At 40.5% G+C, this 21905-nt stretch overlaps 1 protein-coding gene across 4 annotated transcripts in view; it reads right to left on the bottom strand.

The window, feature by feature from the left end:
* The window catches only part of LOC124868039 (glutamate receptor 2-like), a 133507-nt gene that overhangs the window by 95069 nt on the left and 16533 nt on the right, over positions 1 to 21905 (bottom strand). For all 4 annotated transcript variants that reach the window (XM_047364810.1, XM_047364808.1, XM_047364809.1 and 1 more), the window contains exons 2-3: positions 10332 to 10472; positions 740 to 979 (exon numbers count right to left, since the gene is read on the bottom strand). In XM_047364810.1, coding sequence (XP_047220766.1) covers positions 740 to 979; positions 10332 to 10472 — 381 coding nt within the window. The remainder of the gene's footprint in view (positions 1 to 739; positions 980 to 10331; positions 10473 to 21905) is intronic.

Raw genomic sequence — 21905 nt, 5'->3', positions numbered from 1 at the left:
ATACAAATCTTAAATTATGCATGTTTATTTGCTTACATTTAGAAATTTAGACACTTACGCATACGTTTTTATTGAAAGTTAACCCCATATGGATGAACTGTGCCGAGGCTAGCAGTTGTAAATGCGCCAGGGTACGGCCCCTTGTCCGTTTCAGGGTCCAGGATGGATTCACAAAGGCATGATCCACTCCAGAAACCGGACTCTGGCATGGTATAAAGTGTTCCAAAGGTTTGGTGTGAAAGAACTGTTGATATCAGAAGTCAGAGGAGAATGGACGTGTAGTCGACAACTGTAATGCTATCATGTCAATTTCTCAACAATCTTTGAAGAATGTTTCAAACCAATGCTCTTCAGGTAAAAGGGGCTCCAACCCATCACTACCAAGGTGTCCCTTATAAAGTGGCTGGTGAGTGCTAGTGGCTTTAATCACATTGCTGTGCACCACATTTATTGCTGTGTTGCATTGGAGAATTTGTTCTGTTTTTGTATTTAGGTTTTTCTGCTGAAGTTGGACCTCACTGTCACAATAACGTTAGACTGTTTTTTATTCAAATCTATTTTGGTTTTAATTTCTTGTGTACTGATGAAGATGTTTTTGAACTAAATCGATAATCTGATCAAATTAGCCTCTTTTTACTTCATTACATCCAAAAATAAAGCAATGTGGGGTACACAATTAGGCAGCAACACACATAAAAATGTAAAAATAATGTAAAAAGAACATTGTGAATCAACTTACCTCTGTCACTGTCATACAGATAGGCAAACTTTTCCCACTTGTAGTATTCTATTAATGAAACTAGGGGCCCCTTGATGTCTGGCCTCATTTGGAGAACAAACTGATTCATTCCTTCTGCTGGGAAAGATGGTGTGATGAAGGAGACATGGAGCGTCTCACAAAAGGATGTGATGGTGTTGACCGACTTCTTGTCATAAAAACCAAAAATGGCGTAGACGCCCCGGGAGAACTGGGAACAAACTGGAAAAAAGAGGAAAAGAAATGATGAATGAAGGAGAGAAACCATAACAGGAAGATTGAAGATTTAAGTGAAGTTTCATTTAAAATATCTAAGGAACAAACTGTATTTCATGCTTAATGCTGTGATTACACACTGGCTGTCCGAAATAGTCATGACCTCGATTTAACAAAGCAAATCATTAAGAGCCTCCTATTGGATAATTACTGCATCAATGATCATGCTTCAACTAACAAAACATAATTTAACCCTAACTGATGCAGTAATCAGCTTCTCATTCCTAAACTGCCATGTTGGAGGACCACATCCCATGGTTGTGGGAAAGATGTTAACCTGCTTCAGAAGAGTCAAATTACTGGCATCAAGCAATAAAACATCTAAGAAGATTTCTGCAAGTACAAAAACTGGGTCAAGAACTGTCCATCGCATTACTAAAAAGTGGAAGGACAGTAGGGAACCTTTACTTCATGGAAGAAATTTGGTTGAAAAAAAAAATACCTTGAATGATTGGGATCAACGATCACTAAAATGTTTGGTGAAATCGTATAAGAAATAGCAGAACTCATGGCTATGTTCGAAGGTGAAAGTAAGAGCATTTCTCCAGTCACAATGCGAAGAAAACCGAAAAGTTACTAAACAGCTGTGTAGCTTTAAGAACACCACTCATCAATGGGACTAATCAGAAAAAAAACTTCAGTTTGCTATGGAGCATAAAGATTGTACTCTGGAGCAATAGAAGAAGGTCATGCTGAGTCAGGATGTGCCCTGTTCCAAAGTGATGGGAGCCTCAGGGTAAGAAGAAAGTAGCAGGAAGTTGTTGGACCACTTGTTTGCTGAATATTGGACCATCTGCACGTTGTTGGACGTCACTATGCCTTTCCAACAGCATCGGCCATTTTGTATCCAGGACAGTCCGCTATTACATATCCCGTCGAACATTGCGACTGATATGACGGGGCGCCCCAAGTCTAACGTCACAGGACGCTATATATGAAGACACCCAATTTGAACATACGCCTTCAGCTGGAGATCGTGACACGGTCACCAACATCTGAAGCATCACCTGGAGAAGAGTCCCAAGTGGATTTCATTTATTCTCTCTCGTTGGCCAATTAAGAATTCATAAAAGAGGTTTCTGGAATAAGAAGGCCAGAAATTTCACTTTGCCGATCGAAGATGTGAGTTTAACATGTAAATAAAAAACCACGGAGATTCAAGGAGCCACCTTGTTTTGTCCTAGTCGACTTTGATGGTCAGATCATATTTTCCCTTTCGCCAAGGAGGCCAGAGGACGAAGAATATAAGAATATAAGAAGTTAACTGTGGACGCCCAGTAACTTCCAACTCCCCGCTTCATTCGCTCTCAACTCCGCTGAGAAAGAAGGCTTCAACAAGTAAAACCCATCCTTTATTTTTATTTCTTTCTTAGAAAGCCTGCGCAGGGTACAGGAGGTTTTAGTGCGATGAGATTCGCTATTTAATCTAATCTAATGTGTTCTGAATGATATGTGCATGTAACCCTTTTTATTGAAACTTTGATGTGCCGTGGTTGACGTCTGGAGGCTGCTGCACTCCCCAGCTTTGTGTGTGTTTTGCGGGGTTATTGAACACCTGAGAGCAAGCGCAGATGCGCTGTGAGACTGGACTGTTATAATAACCTCATGGTGAAATTCCCCACTTTCTTTGTCTTCAACCTCACTGCTTGCTAGCTTGCTGCCAAAAGTTTTATAACTCTTTGTCTGCTCAAGAGTTGGGGGAGGTTTTATGACTGAGTATAACTGAGTTACAGTGGAGCTGCGCCCCACCCTGCACTCACAACCATATCTTTTTTGTCATATTATCATTTTTGCCATAACTGCTGGTTGATCCCATTCGCACCCACTGCTGTTTTGCTTTATTTTTGTTTAGTTAGATATTTTACCCCTTTTGTGTAGAACTTGGCATGTTTGAGTAGGTGAGGATTATTAAATCAGAAGAACGAATTGTATCAGGCTGTGATTTACTAAATAATCACATAGATAAAGAGAAGGCGTTTCTGGGTTTATTTTGTGTAAGAGTGATTCGTCAGTCAAGATAAGGTTAAAAGTTCCACATGTTTCGGCAGAAACGGTCGATTAAACAGTGACATCTCTGGTAATAGTTATTAATTATTACGGAGTATTTAATGGTTGTAATTATCAAAGGTGTTGAGCCACAATTACAACACCAGAAAACATCTCTGGTCTCGATTCATAAATGAGGATTTTGGTTAAGAAATTAATTTAGTCAAATTATGATTTTTAATTATAATTATTGATAAGGATTAATTAATCAATAATCATACTTCCAACAAAGTGGTGCACCTATCATGCCTAGTGCCTACTGTACAAGCCTGTGGGGGCAGTGCTATGATCTGAGGTTGCAGCAGTTGGTCAGGTCTTGGTTTAGCAACATTATGAACCCAAAAACTAAGGTCAGTTGACTACCAGAGTATATTTAATGAGCAAGGTATTCCATCAGTGAATTTCTTCTCTGATGGCACAGACATTTTCCAAGATGACAATGTCAGGATTTATTAGACTCAGATAACACATGAGTGATTCAAAAAGCAGGAGACATCATGTTAACAAATTAAAGACCACCACATAGTCCAGTCCATAACCCCATTGGGAATCTTTGGAATTTGCAGGAGAAGAATTTGTGCAATTGTCCGTGTCTACCATCATCTCTAAGATCTTGGTAAAAAATGAATGCAACTGTGGATGGAAATAAATGTTGTGACAGAAACTTGTCGAGATGATGCTACAGTGAATGTGGGCCAACAACTAGATATTAGAGTGTATGACTTTTGCTTGCACAGGTAGTGTGTATACTGTTCTACGGTAACATTAAGCATCTATTCAAACGGTGCATAAGAGCAGCAATTCAACTATGTTGAATATTTCTAATGCATGTTGAAATAAATGAAATGTAAATCTGAACATGAATAAAGTTCTTTCAGTTTCAGTTGCTATAACAAAGAAATGTGAGCAACTATTACATTACAGCAACAACAACGCTGCACCTTTTTTTTTTCAGAATTTGATAAAAATTGTCACATTATTAACAAACACGGTAAAAGGCAGCACTATTTAGACCGTCTATTTTTTCCAACAGTTTATGTTATGATCTGTGGATCTTTATATTAAATGTGTCACTTTGGTTTTGCATTTGATTATTTTGGGTAGTGATTCATTTCTGGTTTTGTCACTCTTCTATACTGGGTTATGTTTTGTTTTCTAGACTTTGTCCTTTCTGTTGTTCTTTCTTTGTGTATGGGTTTGCATTCTTGCTCGTAACGCTCTCTACAACAAAGTCATAGAGAGGGTTACAAAAATCAAATTCCTGGGCGTGACTGTGACAGAGGACCCGTCCTAGGGTACTAACATCGCTTCAGCTGTCAGAAAGACCCAACAATGTCTTTTCTTTTTGAGGTAACTAAAATGGGCTAAAATTCCTCAGCAACTTATGATAAACTTTTACAACTGTGCTATTGGAAGTGTACTAACCTATGGATTCCTAGTGTGGTTCTCCCACTGCACTAAGACTGACCAGTCGGCTCTCCAGTGGGTGGTTAAAGCAGCAGGGAAGATCATCGTGACTTTTCTCCCTGAGATCAGAACTGTCTATATCACCCACTGCCTGAGTCAAGTGAACAACATCCTGTGGGACAGGTACCATCCTGCACATGGCCTCTTTCACCTGTTATCCTCAGGTAGAAGGTACAGGTCCATAAGCACCAGGACTGCTAGAATGGCTCACAGTCTGTATCCCAAGGCTGTGATGCTGTTAAACAGACAGCCCCCCCCCCCATTCATTGTCACATCTCAAATCTCACCATGACGATAACTGTGAACTGGATGTTGCATTGTTGCAGCAACCAATTCCTGAAACATCTGACTGTTTACAGTACATCTCCCTCCTCCCAGCCTCCTGTTAGATGCTGTATTACTGTCTGTGACCACACTGATCACTAGAGCCTTACAACGTTTTATTTATTTATTTCCATCACCTTGCACTATATGTTTACTATGGGGTTGTATGATGCTCCACCAAATTTCGTTGTCATCTGTAACTATTATTTTTATGACATTGAAAATAAAGTATTGATTGATTGATTTACCTAGGTATACAAAACTGCGTAGCAATCTTAAAAGGCACCCTAAAGTTTACAAGAGCAGCATTATCCAAACTGAATCGCAAGAGCTCACTTTTTTCCACATTTGATTTTATACCCTGAAATTTTCCCAAACTGAGTGAGAAGCTCCGAAATAGAAGGAATAGTTGTCTCTGCCCTGGAGACATAAAGCAGAAGGTCATCAGCATACAGCTCAAAAGTGTTTGTAGAATAGAAAACGTGTTTGAATAATGACTGTGAAATGTAAGGACAGGGAGCTTTCTGTGAAAGCCTCAGAGGTTTGTTGGAGAACATTGGTGAATAAACAAAATCATTAAGACCAAGGTACACAGCCAACATGTTTCCGAGAACGTTGTGGATAGGCTCGGTGGCGCCAATTGTATGGCAGCCTCACCTCTGTAAGTCAGCCCCAGGGCAGCTGTGGCTACATTGTAGCCTATCACTGTCAGTGTGTGAATGTGTGAATGAAATGGTGGATAACTGATTGTAGAGTAAAGCGCTTTGGGGTCCTCTAACTTGATAAGGCCCTATATAAGTGCAGGCCATTTACCATGTAGAGGCTGACAACAACTCTCCACATGTGTAAGTTACAATGGAATGTTTAGGATCAAATGTATTCATGTGTTAGACTGGTCCAGTCAAAGTCCATGTCATGGAGTGACATTTTGGACTTTGTGGGTTATTGTGATGGTTTATTTTGTAATTTAGATTCTCCTTATGGCTCTTTGTTTATTTTTAGGTTGTTGTTTCTATGTCCTCCTCTAGTTTCTTTGTTTACTTTTGTTCATAGTTATTCTATTTCTTTATTTCCTCCTCTGATTTATTCTCTTGCTTAGTTTGTGTTTTCTGTTGTTTGTTTAGTCCTTTCTCTCTTCTTCAGCCTTTGTATTTGTTTCACCTGTTCCTTGTCACACCTGTTCCCTGTTTCTTTGATTACCTGCCTTTTGTTCCCTTCTTTGTGCTCTGTGTATATTAGTTATTCTGTGTGCTTAGTTCCTCGCTGGTTCCTTCTGTTACTACCCCGTTCCCTACCACGTCTATGCTTTGTTCATGCTTCGCTTTGATCTTATGCTACGTTTTGCCATTAGTACCTGCAGAGTTTTGTAAGTTTTGTATTTTGGACTCTGATTCATATCTGCAGTGTTTTTGTTACATTTTTGCCTTTGAGGAATAAACTATGATGTGGCTACCGAGCTCTTGTCTGCACTTTGGTCCGACCCAAGATCCTCCCCCGACAGTTCATACCAACTAAGAATCTGTGACAAGAAAGCTTGTATCCACAGATGCTCTCCATCCAGTCTGACTGAGCTTGAGGTTTTTTTTAAAAGTCTCTAGGTGCACAGAGCTGGCAGAGACATACCCCCAAAGAGCCTGCAGCTGTAACTGCAGCCAATGGTGGTTCTACACAGTATCAATTTGGGAGGCTAAATACAAATGCACCCCACACTTTTCAGATTTAAATTTGTAAAAAAGGTTGAAAGGCCTGTATTTTTCCTTCACAATTATGCAAACTGTCTCATAGTTGTGTAATTGACTTTATTAAATAAAATTGGCATAGGGCAATAAAGTAGACAGGTCATATCAATGAAATAGGAACATGTGTTAGAATGACCTTCAGCTGTTTGGTTTATGTGTGTGCAGGTGAATCTGTGTAAGTGTGTGAATCTGTGTGTGTTGGTGGGTGCGTGGAATAGGTGTGCCTGTGTGTTTGAATTTGTCACCAAGAGGTGCAAAGTTGTGGTCAGAAAAATATAAAACCGTCACTCTAAGAATGCCTAAGAGCAGAACAGGGAAGGTAGCTTTGGCCCCTGGCAGACAGACACCAGGCACCTCCACCGGAGAGGTTATTGCTAGGTTGCCTCACACATCCCATGTTTCAATCAAGGGTTATTGTGATAAATAAAACAAACTTACAGATTCCTTCTTGTCTAATTCTTTTTGTTATTAGTAAAACACTGCTTTAAATGGCTGAAGAACCAAGTCTTTTATTAAGATTAGATGGGTTTCTTAAATTTTACCAGTAAACCTTAACTGTCTCTGCAGCTGTTTGGTGAGCAAATTAATTATTTTCCCAAATAATATCATCTTAAAATGTGTTACACTTACAAGTAACAATAGCAATGTTTTTTATGTAGCTGAAAGGCAGTTAATTCATAGCTACATTTTAACAAATTGCTGAATATACCACAACTGATGAAATGATTTCCTTTTAGTCTGTATAGAATGTAAATCTATACAGTACAATCCATCACAGGGCCAACACAGGCCAGAACAAAAATACTCTAATTAGACTCACCAAATAAACCAACCTGTATGTTTTTGGAATGTGGGAAAAAGCACACCTGGTGGTGAGGAGAAAACTCTAATACCAAAACCACTGAGCACCCAGTGATGGTTTAATCCATGTGTTATTCATTGGTAAATTGCCTTTCATTAGACCAGTTTCTGATTTATCATTTGACGGCCATGAGCACAGGTGCTCAAAGTCACACACTCAACGGCTCATTGACAATGCAACAGTAAAACATAGAGGAAAGGAACAAACCAGCACTCTCCTCTACTCAGCAAAGACTCAGTGCTTTCACTGCTATCACATAGAATCCTTTTAGCCACAGGCCATCATTACATCATGCTCTGATAAGAGCACATTGTAGTCCATGCACGAGCCTTTGTTCACACCGCTTCTAATCTTCTCACAATAGTTACTAAAATAATGTAATACACCAAAATTGGTTTATTCAGTTTAAAGATATATATATATATATATATATATATATATATATATATATATATATATATATATATCCTTCAGATCATAATTAATTACTACTAATTGGAAAACGTTTGCTCTTTCTTTGATAAAGTTTCCCCAGAATAATGTTTTGAGAGATCCCACCTTAAAGTATTTCCCTTGTGTTGTTTTAGAGTGTTTCATTTTATGAATATATCAAATCATGGCTAATGACTGCTGTAAATTCAGATAGGCTGCCACTTTTTATATAATAGGGTTACAGTGAGACAGAAATTATTGAAGGCTGACACTGCCAGAATAGGTGCTCCCCACTTAGAAAGGACAGAGAATATTAAATAATTACATGTTTGAGATTACAAATAGATCTCATGAAGACTGGACTGTTTGTCCAATACATTTGGAGAATACTGTGCAAATCTCATACCAGCCCTTGCCTACTTGACTGTAATGAAAACAAAAAAAACTTGGACTAAAATCAGACATTTCTGAAAGATTTCACAAGAAGAATATTTAAAGGTGAGCTCTGAGATGCATTTCAGACACAATCTGCCCTTATCGCAAAGTTTGAGCTCTGAATAGCAGAATTAGCAGAACACTAACTGCAAACTCAAGTATTTGGAAAGTGCATCGCAGGTGAATAAGCAAGGCCATGGCTTTTAAAATCGATGCAAAATCTAACAAGGTGCTGATGCACTATGGCAGCTGCGAAGGTGATGCTGTCCTGCTTTTGGTGAGTTAAAAGTAACATGGTGGGAGCAAAAACATAGAGAACCTTTAGTAATTTAGCTTTTAAGATTTTAAAAAAATGTTTAGATTTATGAGATTTCATTTAAATTGGCAAAAATTGAAACAATACGAGCATCAAAACTGAGGTTGAAACCAAATCTTAGATTGTTAGATTTATTGACTTTTATTATGAGAGGCCCCTGGTGGCTTTTTTCTGAACTCAGCAAAAGATCTTTAGGGATCCTAACAAGTGATGTGTTTGTACTATGTAATGGCCTTTAACCAGACAGCAAGCAGTTAAAATGACTGTTTCGATACATATATAATATCAAATATGGATATGTGTATTTCCCCTGAGTAAAGCAGAATGCATGTCTAAGCTTAAACAGGCTTAGACATGTGTATTATATTTATTCTGAAGGAATGGCAGACAGGTCATGGTGGAACTAAATACTGTACTTATGCCAACAGCTGGTCTGCAGGAAAGCAGACAGATTTCATATTGCAAACCAGCAGCAGAGGGTCACATGTTGCACATGACCTCCTGTAAGATTTTCCAAAGAAGAAACAATTGTTCTAAAGACACAATGAACAATGTCATGGGGTTACTGCTGGGGTAGCAGCATCAGAGCTAGTGACTTAAAAAAGCAAACAGGCTGATAAAGAAGGCGGGCTCTGTTCTGGGGACTCCTCTGGAACCTCTGGAGATCATTGTGCAAAGAAGGATTCTTCATAAAATGAAGAACATTATGGAGAACCCTGAGCATCCTCTCCAGAGGCTTCTTCAGATCTGCTGTAAGGCAGAGAGCTACAGGAGATCCTTCCTGCCCACAGCCATCAGCATCTACAACAACTCTTTGAAGAAACCTACATAATGAGCTACAACATTTCATTTCCCTTTGAGATGAATAAAGTATTTTTGAATTGAGTGGAATTGATCCAGATCACAAAGAAGGACCCTACATAAAATACAAGACTAAGCAACAGTTTCAAGCATGTCTTAAAGATGGATTACATATTAAACAAATACAGCTGAAGATTGAATCAGTGACACATTTAAATATAAACAGTCCTTGTTTTAATCTTTTATACTGATAAGCTTTATTTTATGATATACATAAATAGCGTAGTGAACGAACACGTTAACTAGTGGAGCTCCCATTTGAACTGAATGATGCTGTAAAAAGATTTACTGTGTGGTTTTATGGGGCAAACTTCAAATATTTCACTAGACAAAGATGCATCATTTCCCCAAAAGAAGTAGGCTCAGTGTCTGCTGAGTGTCTGTGTCTTCATGGGCAGCAGAGACACAGGCCAGCTTTGATGACAGGACCTATGTTGTTAATTTAGGCTTATGTGTTCCCCATCACTTTAAACCTCACAACAGACTCAAGCTCCAAACCTTTAAAATCTTCCGTCCAATTACCCTGGAGAACTATGAACATGAACAGTTCATTTTAGCCAGGTTGAACTGAGTTAAGGACTTGTTGCAACTGCCACAACACTGCAGAAAAATGAGTTTGGCAAAGACACAACAACACACCTATGTTGAATTGAGTTGAATGTTAGAGATTCATTATCTTATTACCTTTTGAATTAATGAAGTACTTCTGAATTGAATTGATACTGTTAATTGTACTGTTATATATTTTTTGTCATTGATTTTAAAAATGTACTCTTTTAATTGATTGATAGGTAAAGATAATAACACAATACTTACAGCAATTAGTAACAGCAAAGCTGTTGGCCACCTCCAGGTTATCTATATGTGGAGTCAGTCTGAAATCTGCCATCCCAAACTGAACCATCCCAACTCTGAATGCACTGTACTCCTGATCTGCACCCCTGGGAAACAAACCACCTAAGGAGAAGACAGAAAAAGGAAACGATGAGCATGGTTGGTCAGAGTGGAACAAAACACATCTCAAGCAAAACAAAATATGTAGTTTTAAACAGATAAATTTTACAACAGTAATTTTCCTAATGTATTACTACAGACTCGGATGCATTTCAGTTCAGTTCAGTTCAGTTCAGTTCAGTTCAGTTCAAAACAAGCATCTCCTTAGTTTTATTCACGTTCAAAATGAGATGATTGTTTCCACACTATGTCACAAAGCGGTCCACCAGTTCCCTGTACTCAGCTTCTTGTCCATCTCTGATCCACCCCACAACTACAGAATCATCTGAGTATTTCTGCAGATGACAGGAGTCTGTCTTGTACTGGAAGTCTGAGGTGTACAGAGTGAAAAGGAATGGTGAGAGTACAGTCCCTTGTGGTGCTCCTGTGCTGCTGACTACCTGGTTAGACTCACAACCCTTCAGTCTCTCAAACTGTGGTCTGTTTGTCAGGTAGTCTTTGATTAGTCTTAGATTGTTGAGGTCTCCACCTGAGTCTTCTGGAGTTTCTGACAAAGCAAATCAGGTTGGATTGTATTAAATGTTCTGGAGAAATCAAAGAACATGATCCTCACAGTGCTTCTGGCTTTATCCAGATGACAGTGGGTTTGTTGAAGCAGGTCTTTGTTGGCATCTTCAACTCCAACTACACAGCAATGGGCCAACAGGAGTCTCTCTAGGACCTTCATGATGTGGGATGTCAGGGAAACAGGTCTATAGTCATTGAGGACTGATGGGTCCAACTCACAACGCATGTCTCCTCAAGGCACATTACAAAGTCAATTCAGTTGAATCATACATATTTCAAGCTGGGTTCATTCATTCCAATTCTCAAAGTTCAGTTTCTTTAGATTCTCTGCCTATTCATATGATTTCTAGAGACACACAAGTGAAAGGGGGAGGAAAAGAGAGCATCAGCATCTTCTGATTTGGTTGAAGGCAAACATGTAGAAGCAGAAGGATCCATGGCTGAGGTGGAAGATAAAACATTTGAGGTGTGACAGGAATGTCACACCTGTCTCTTATCTTGACTTTAAGTTACTTCTGTATACTCCTCAACAATTCCCTGTCTACCTCTCTGAAGGCTCCTTTTTTTCTTGTTCAGCAGGTCCTTCAGTTCACTGCTGATCCAGGGTTTGTTATTGGGGAAGTTACACACTCAGTCATGACACTGATGTCCTCTCCATGTGGCTGACACAGTGCATCCCAGTCTGAATGACAAGCTATCCTGTAGCATGAGTTTATCCTGCTAAACCAAAGTGCTGAAAATTCAAGAGTTGACGGGCAGCACACCCATAAAACTTCAATGGACTAATCACTAATCTCATTGTGTTGATTAAAATTTACAAGGCTTCATGTGTGAAAGTTGGTGATTTTCAACCCTTTTAATGAATTAGCATTGTTGTGTTCACTACTCTGCATTAGTCTCCTTTTTGTGGTACCCTTATAAACAATATTCACATATAAAGAAAAGCACCCCACACAAGACACCACATAAGACAATGTTGTAAGCATTCTCAAATCAATAAAATATTCCATGTATCCTTAAAGAACTGTCCCTGTGTCCTGCTATCAGAATACATCTTATTTAAAAAAGAAGGCTGAGATGGGTGGTCTCTATAGTTTCTTCTAACACCCCTTTTATTAAGAGAGACCAACACTTGAGCTGCCAGTCCAACAATTCTCCTCCCTACATCCATGCAATGCCGCTACACAGACATTTCAGCCAAGGTAAACCTCACAACATCTAAGGCCTTGAGCAACCCTGGGGAAATCTAATACTGTCCCTGAGAACCTCTGCTGGGAATTGTTTAGCTACCACTGCAACTTCCTCAAAACCTCCCAATGTCTGCTTCCATAACAGAACAAGAATCATCAGAGTTGATGAGAACAATAAAGCACTTCTAACACTGCTGGACTTTATCACGAGTCACAGACAAAGTCCTTGAAACATTTGTTTTCAATTGAATAACTTAATAAATCACAATTTCTTCCTTTCATAAAGGGTTGCTATAACACTACCTAACAGGGATTTATCCATCCAACCATTGTTTATAGAATATTCATCCATCCATTTTTTGTATTCTCGCTTCCTCCTTACAGGGTCACGGGGGATCTGGTGCCAATCTCCAGCAGTCTACGGGTACACCCTGGACAGGTCTCCAGTCCATCGCAAGGCAACACAGAGACACACAGGACAAACAACCATGTACACACTCATTCACACCTCAGGGCAATTTAGAGAGACCAACAGTCATGTTTTTGGACTGTAAGGCTCCCCGTGCATCCCTAACGCATGCATGGGGAGAACATGCAAACACCATGCAGAAAGACCCCTGGCCGGTAGTCAAACCCAGGACCTTCTTGCTGCAAGAGTGCTACCAACTGCACCACCATGCACCCCGTCCAAAGAACAATTTAGCATTTTGTATTTCTAATTAAATTTCCATTCACGACATAAAGAAATGTTCCTTTGTAAAAAAGCTGGTGTTTCTTTCAAAGAGTGCTTCATAAATCTCAACAGGTACTGTATTTCATGCAAAGTTCCTATATTAACATTACATCTATGAATAATCGAAAAAGAGTCCAATCTGCTTTGAAAAGTACAATTCTTTGTCAGTCATGTTGGGGTATAAAATCGTTCCTTTCTGCCTCCAAAGACTCACTGCCTCTTTGCTGCACCATCTGGAGCATGAATTCTCTATTGTGGAGCATCCTAATGTGGTAGATGCCTCCATACATATTGGATAGACTGGTCATTATTTGTTAATGGATTTTTTAAATGTTTATAAATTTGTTCTTTATTTTTAGAACACAAATATGGCTATGCGCAGAACAAGTAATTTAAAATCCAAATCAAATATGGAGCAATCTCTGCTCTGAGATGCTGGGTACACTGAGGTCACTTACTGATAGAAAAGGAGTCAGTTGAAAATAATAATTTTATCTTACCACATCAAATAATTAAATAGTATTGATGAATTAATCGAGACTAGGCTATGCCCTTCAAAAAAGACAGCTGTTAACAGCAGAATTAATGCTACATCAGTGTGTTTGGATCTGTCATGTTAAATAAGGAGAAACAGGGGACTCTCACAGAGACACAACATAAAATTCAGTATTTTCTTCTATCACCAATAAATTCGCATTAAAAAATGAATCTTTTGCATTGTACCTCAGCTCAGCTGCAGCAGTTGTGGTCGAGCTGGCAGAATGAGGTCATATTCTTTGCCCTGAGCGGGGAAGTGGAAGTTAAAGCCATAGGAGAAGTATGGCTGCCTGCAGTGATGCATAATCATTAGCTTCTCTATTTGGCCAACCTTGGGAACCACAATAAGGTTCCCTAAACAAAAACAAGACCAACATAAAAATTGTAACACTCAAAATGCCTACATCCTTGTTGTTTCATAAAATTGTGAATTACATGAATAGTTTGCAAATCACTGGGAATAATTAAAAAATAAACAAATGTGTTGTTGCCCTGCGATGGACTGGCGACCTGTCCAGGGTGTACCCCGCCTCTCGCCCATAGACTGCTGGAGATAGGCACCAGCTCCCCCGTGACCCACTATGGAATAAGCGGTAGAAAATGACTGACTGACTGACTGACTGACTGACTAAACAAATGTGTATGAAATATCAGAGAGTCTGCTTCAGTGTGGCATTATCCAGGTTATAAAAGCTTTAAATGTCTTTAAAGTTCAGCACAACTTCCCGTAAGGTGGCAATAAAAGGGGGGTTCATGCCCTGGAGTTTAGTGGGGACAAAGTCACTTTATTCTGTTTTCAAGCAACTAAATATAATCAATTAAGTGAGACAGATTGTGACTGCTATATTTTTCAGTAACTAAATGTTTGAGGACCTTTTCAGACTAGAGTTTACATCAATAATACACTAATTCAATTCAAAATTAAATTCAAAAATAATTTATTTATCCCAAAGGGCAATTAAATGTTGTTGTAGCTCATTATGCAGGTTTCTTCAAAGAGCCGTTGTAGATGCTGATGGCTGTGGACAGGAAGGATCTCCTGTAGGTCTGTCTTACAGCAGATCTGAAGAAACTCTGTTGTTGTACAACAGTCTGATAAAGAGGATGCTCAGGGTTCTCTATAATGTTCTTCGTTTTATTAAGAATCCTTCTTTGCACAATGATCTCCAGAGGTTCCAGAGGAGTCCCCAAACTAGAGCCAGCCTTCTTTATCAGCTTGTTGGGCTTGTTCAGGTCCCTGGCTCTGATGCTGCTACCCCAGCAGAAATATTAACCCTAATATGCCTGCCTATATTAATATATAGCTGACTTAATTAGTTCTATTCTTGCCCATTTTAGGCACATATTTCTGGCTAGTGTTGGTTATATTAATATCTAAATAAATAACATTGAGAACAGACAAAATCCTGGATAATACAAACAGTAAATACATTTATAATTTATATTTTATGCCGATTTTCTTTTAATCTCCATCATTACAATTTTGATAACGAGTTTAGAAGCTGAACTCAGTGAAATTAGTCCTGTTTGTGTTTAGTTTCATTTCAGTCTCCTGTGGACATATTTGACATTCACAACAGGGTGAATACTTAGGCTCTTTTATTTAAAATATATTTGTATACAGTACAGACCAAAAGTTTGGACACACCTTCTCCTTCAAAGAGTTTTCTTTATTTTCATGACTATGAATATTGTAGCTTCACACCGAAGGCATCCAAACTAAGAATTAACACATGTGGAATTATATACTGAACAAAAAAGTGTGAAACAACTGAAAATATGTCTTATATTCTAGGTTCTTCAAAGTAGCCACCTTTTGCTTTGATTACTGCTCCGCACACTCTTGGCATTCTGTTGATGAGCTTCAAGAGGTAGTCACCTGAAATGGTTTTCACTTCACAGGTGTGCCCTGTCAGGTTTAATAAGTGGGATTTCAAGCCTTATAAATAGGGTTGGGACCATCAGTTGTGTTGTGCAGGAGGTGGATACAGTACACAACTGATAGTCCTACTGAATAGACTGTTAGAATTTGTATTATGGCAAGAAAAAAGCAGCTAAGTAAAGAAATATGAGCGGCCATCATTACTTTAAGAAATGAAGGTCAGTCAGTCCGAACAATTGGGAAAACTTTGAAAGTGTCCCCAAGTGCAGTTGCAAAAACCATCAAGCACTACAAAGAAACTGGCTCACATGAGGACCGCCTCAGGAAAGGAAGACCAAGAGTCACCTCTGACTGAAGACACTGTTGTTGTAGAGGGCTATTTGACCTAGAAGGAGAGTGATGGGGTGCTGTGCCAGATGACCTGGCCTCCACAGTCACCGGACCTGAACCCAATCGAGATGGTTTGGGGTGAGCTGGATCGCAGAGTGAAGGCAAAAGGGCCAACAAGTGCTAAGCATCTCTGGGAACTCCTTCAAGACTGTTGGCTACCTCTTGAAGCTAATCAACAGAATGCCAAGAGTGTGCGGAGCAGTAATCAAAGCAAAAGGTGGCTACTTTGAAGAACCTAGAATATAAGACATATTTTCAGTTGTTTCACACTTTTTTGTTCAGTATATAATTCCACATGTTAATTCATAGTTTTGATGCCTTCAGTGTGAAGCTACAATATTCATAGTCATGAAAATAAAGAAACCTCTTTGAATGAGAAGGTGTGTCCAAAGTTTTGGTCTGTACTGTATATATATATATATAATAATGGCTTCATTTTTCATCATACTGGAGTTGATACTTCATTATCTATAAATCCAACTGAAATTTGATATATTTATATAGCATTTCAACCTGGAAAGACTCACAAATGAGAGAAACACAGAGATGGCAATTAGAGGAGTTTATTAGCTGATGTTACAGATTTTCCATAATCTGTAAACCATTTTATTCACTGAGAGAGTTTTCCTCCTTTATAACATATAAACATATATTTTCCACCGCATGGCTGCACTTCTGCCGTGGAAAAACATCTTGCTGAGCTGGTTACAGACGTGGAGAAAAAATACACGGACTCTTTCATCATAATACTGGGAGATTTTAACAGAGCAAACCTCTCCCATGAACTCTCCAAAAACAGACAGCATATTAAGTGTCCCACCAGAGACAAAAACACACTGGACCATTGTTACACAGCTTTAAAGACTCATATCATGCTGCAACCCAGGGTTGCTCTGGGTTTTTCGGATCATTGTCTAATCCACCTCATCCCAACCTACAGACAGAGACTAAGAGCTTCTAAACCCGCAGTTCACACTGTTAAAAAGTGGACTCAGGAATCAAAGCAGATGCTACAGGCCTGCTTTGAATGCACAGAATGGACTGTTTTTGAAACCTCAGCCACTGACCTAAACCAACTAACTGATGTGGTGACTTCATACATCAGTTTCTGTGAGGACATGTGTTTGCAGACCAAGACCTTCTGCACCTTTGGGAATAACAAGCCATGGTTTACTCCACACCTCAGGAATCCGCGCAGGGAAAAGGAAGAAGCTCAAAGCAGTGGAGATTGGGCGCGGTACAGGCAGGCCAGGAACAGACTAACAAAGGAGATCAAAGCAGCCAAGAGAAGCTACAGTGAGAAGCTTAAGAACAGCCTTTCTACTGGTGATGCTTCGGCTGTATGGACCGGTCTGAGAAACCTGACTGCCTATAGGAGTCCTCCACCCATCCTGAACAGAGTCGTCTCCTGAATGGCTTCTACTGCAGACATGACAAGAAGCCATTCACACCTCAAATCATCCCCTCCACATCCCATTCAGGAACAAATTTGACCCGTAAAACAACCAACCCCCTACGTTCAGATCCTCTGCCTGCACTAAAGATCTCCGAGGAAGATGTAAATAGGCTCTTTCAGCGCATGAAAACAAAGAAAGCTGGAGGACCTGATAATGTCTCTCCATCATGCCTGAAAGCCTGCGCACATCAACTCGCTCCGATCTTCACAAGGATCTTCAACAAATGACTGGAGAAATGTGAGGTCCCCTCCTGCCTCAAACGATCCACCATCATCCCGATGCCCGAGAAACCCACCATCCTAGGATTAAATGGCTACAGGCCTGTAGCCCTGATGTCTGTGGTCATGAAATCCTTTGAGCGGCTGGTGTTGAAGCACCTGAAAGACATCACAGGCCCCCTGCTGGACCCCCTGCAATTTGCTTACCGAGTAAACAGGTTGGCAGATGATGCTGTTAACTTAGGTCTACACTTCATCCTGCAACACCTTGACCACCCAGGGACGTACGCCAGGATCCTGTTTGTAGACTTCAGCTCGGCCTTCAACACCATCATACCAGACATCCTCCACCAGAAGCTCACCCAGCTCAACGTCCACCTGTCAGTGGATCAATAGCTTCCTGACGGACCGACAGCAGCAGGTGAGACTGGGGAGCATCTTCTCCCGATCCAGATCAATAAGTACTGGTGCCCCCCAGGGGTGTGTTCTATCCCCACTCCTCTTCTCCCTGTACACAAATGACTGCACCTCATCGGACTCGTCTGTGAAACTCCTGAAGTTTGCAGATGACACCACTGTCATTGGACTGATCCAGGACGGTGATGAGTCTACATACAGACAGCAGGTGGATCGGCTGGTACACTGGTGCAGTCAGAACTACCTTGAACTCAACCCACTCAAGACTGTGGAAATGGTGGTGGACCTTCGGAGAACACCACCCCCATACACCCCCTTCACCATCCTCAACAACACTGTATCGGCCGTGGACCACTTCAGGTTCTTAGGAACCACCATCTCTGAGGACCTGAGATGGTCCTCAAACATACAGGTCCTTCTCAAAATATTAGCATATTGTGATAAAGCTCATTATTTTCCATAATGTAATGATGAAAATTTAACATTCATATATTTTAGATTCATTGCACACTAACAGAAATATTTCAGGTTTTGTATTGTTTTAAAACGGATGATTTTGGCATACAGCTCATGAAAACCCAAAATTCCTATCTCACACAATTAGCATATTTTATCCGACCAATAAAAGAAAAGTGTTTTTAATACAAAAAACGTCAACCTTCAAATAATCATGTACAGTTATGCACTCAATACCTGGTCGGGAATCCTTTGGCAGAAATGACTGCTTCAATGCGGCGTGGCATGGAGGCAATCAGCCCGTGGCACTGCTGAGGTCTTATGGGGGCCCAGGATGCTTCGATAGCGGCCTTTAGCTCATCCAGAGTGTTGGGTCTTGAGTCTCTCAACGTTCTCTTCACAATATCCCACAGATTCTCTATGGGGTTCAGGTCAGGAGAGTTGGCAGGCCAATTGAGCACAGTGATACCATGGTCAGTAAACCATTTACCAGTGGTTTTGGCACTGTGAGCAGGTGCCAGGTCGTGCTGAAAAATGAAATCTTCATCACCATAAAGCTTTTCAGCAGATGGAAGCATGAAGTGCTCCAAAATCTCCTGATAGCTAACTGCATTGACCCTGCCCTTGATAAAACACAGTGGACCAACACCAGCAGCTGACACGGCACCCCAGACCATCACTGACTGTGGGTACTTGACACTGGACTTCTGGCATTTTGGCATTTCCTTCTCCCCAGTCTTCCTCCAGACTCTGGCACCTTGATCTCCGAATGACATGCAGAATTTGCTTTCATCTGAAAAAAGTACTTTGGACCACTGAGCAACAGTCCAGTGCTGCTTCTCTGTAGCCCAGGTCAGGCGCTTCTGCCGCTGTTTCTGGTTCAAAAGTGGCTTGACCTGGGGAATGTGGCACCTGTAGCCCATTTCCTGCACACGCCTGTGCACGGTGGCTCTGGATGTTTCTACTCCAGACTCAGTCCACTGCTTCCACAGGTCCCCCAAGGTCTGGAATTGGCCCTTCTCCACAATCTTCCTCAGGGTCTGGTCACCTCTTCTCGTTGTGCAGCGTTTTCTGCCACACTTTTTCCTTCCCACAGACTTCCCACTGAGGTGCCTTGATACAGCACTCTGGGAACAGCCTATTCGTTCAGAAATTTCTTTCTGTGTCTTACCCTCTTGCTTGAGGGTGTCAATAGTGGCCTTCTGGACAGCAGTCAGGTCGGCAGTCTTACCCATGATTGGGGTTTTGAGTAATGAACCAGGCTGGGAGTTTTAAAGGCCTCAGAAATCTTTTGCAGGTGTTTAGAGTTAACTCGTTGATTCAGATGATTAGGTTCATAGCTCATTTAGAGACCCTTTTAATGATATGCTAATTTTGTGAGATAGGAATTTTGGGTTTTCATGAGCTGTATACCAAAATCATCCGTTTTAAGACAATAAAAGACCTGAAATATTTCAGTTAGTGTGCAATGAATCTAAAATATGTGAATGTTACATTTTCATCATGACATTATGGAAAATAATGAACTTTATCACAATATGCTAATATTTTGAGAAGCACCTGTAGACAATGTTCAAAAGAAGGCCCAGCAGAGACTGTACTTCCTGAGGCAACTCAAGAAGTTCAACCTTCCACAAGAGCTGCTGGTCATCTTCTACACTGCCATCATTCAATCTGTCCTGTCTTCAGTGTGGTTTGGCTCATCCACAAAACAGGACATGTCCAGACTGCAACGAATAATCAGGGCTGACCTTCCATCCATCCAGGACTTATACAGGTCAAGGGTCAGGAAAAGAGCTGCTAAAATCTCTGCAGACCCCACACACCCTGCACATAAACTGTTCAGAGCTTTACCTTCAGGCCGCCGCTACAGAGCACTGTTCGCTAAAACCAGCCGCCACAGAGACAGTTTCTTCCCCCAGACTGTTTCTCTGTTGAACATTCAATAGAGTACAAAACAACAGCATACAGATGTTGCAAATGCCCCTTTTTATTATATATGTGTATATTGTACATTGTAAATATGTATATTCTGTAATACAAAAACAAAACCAAAGAGCAAACTGTACCGGAGTCAAATTCCTTGTTTGTATGTACGAACTTGGCAATAAAGCTGATTTGGATTCGGATTCTGATTTTGATGTTTGATATTTGATTTCTTTTGACGCTCAGACCCCAGTGTAAGACATGGATGCTGATAATGACATGAGATGGAATAAACAGGGTTAGGATTAGAGAAGTCTTCCCTCCGGGATCCTGATACTGGTGGTGGAGAGGAGGCCTGAGGAGATCAGGGAGTCGGAAGGAGCTTGAAGCCTGATGGTGGAGATGGGGTGGAGGAGGGTCGAATCAGGAGATTCTGCGTATGAAGGTCTTTTAAAGCAAACCCTGGAAGGATGATTGGCTGAAGAGGAATGTAGATCAGGAGCTCGTTGGTTGGAGCGGAGAATGTGGTGGAGTAATTAGATGGAGCTGGAAGTGGAGGTGAGTCTTCCAAGTTGAATTTTCACCAAAACTACATTTTATAGTCATTCTGTACTTTAGTTGTTTTGATTTTTGGAGGAAAAATAACCACTTAGATGAAATTAATAATTTCATCAAGTGGATTGTTGTTTTCTGTTTTCTGTTTTTACTTAGAACACCTTAGAGAAGCAATACCCTTTGATCCTCTCACCAATCGATAAAGGCCATTACAAAACAATTTGAAATTTATCAAACTGCAGCAAAAAAAAATTTTCATTAGTGTGAGAATGTGTAGGGTGTCCATCCTTTTTTAAAACCTGCTTTATACTTGCAGGACTTAGGCCTATCTCTACTGCTCCGTGGATGAGAGGTGAGGTACATCGTCCAAAGGACAGCTTAGACCAATTAACCTAATGTGGATCTTTTTGGGACTGTGGAAGGACGCTGAAGTACCTGGAGAGAACATTCAAATTCCATCCAGTATTCCATGACCCTCTTGCTGCTGCAGACTAACTGTGCCATCCATCCATCCATTCATCCATTATTTCTCTTCCACCTATCTGAGATTTGGTTGCAGAAATATAACACATCCAGCAGGGTAATCCACACATCTCTCTCCACAGTGACAGCATACAACTAATTCTGGGGGATCCGAAGTGATTCCCAGGCCAGAAGGGACATGTATTTCCTCCAGTAAGTTCTCGGTCTGTCCCGAGTCTTCTCCCTGTAAGACTTGTTCTTGGGTTGAAGAGGAAACGTGATCGAATAGTCCTCAGAGACTGCCTATTTTGTGAAGGACACGACCGAATTGAGGAGATCCTTCAAGTGTTCCTTCCATCACCTGACAATATCCTTGGTCTGCAGTTTCTCTCCCACACTAAATACAGCTGGTATGGTACCTGTTTCACCTTTATGAAATGCTGAATGTTTTGACAGAACCTTATTGAGGCCTAACAAATGTCCTTTTCCACTGCCACTCTGAATTCCTCCAAAGCCTGAGTTTTTCTTCAGCAACTACAAAAGACCCAGGTTTTTCTGGCCACACATACCTAAAGCTGCTTTAGGAGTCCCCAAAGACAAACAAGCCCTAAAAGGCCTCCTTCTTTAGCATGATGCTTCTTTCAGC

The sequence above is a fragment of the Girardinichthys multiradiatus genome, chromosome 5, assembly GCF_021462225.1.
Source record: "Girardinichthys multiradiatus isolate DD_20200921_A chromosome 5, DD_fGirMul_XY1, whole genome shotgun sequence".
NCBI classification, from domain to species: Eukaryota; Metazoa; Chordata; class Actinopteri; order Cyprinodontiformes; family Goodeidae; genus Girardinichthys; species Girardinichthys multiradiatus.
Note: the sequence above shows the minus strand (reverse complement) of the source record. Positions and strands in the feature narration are given on the sequence as shown.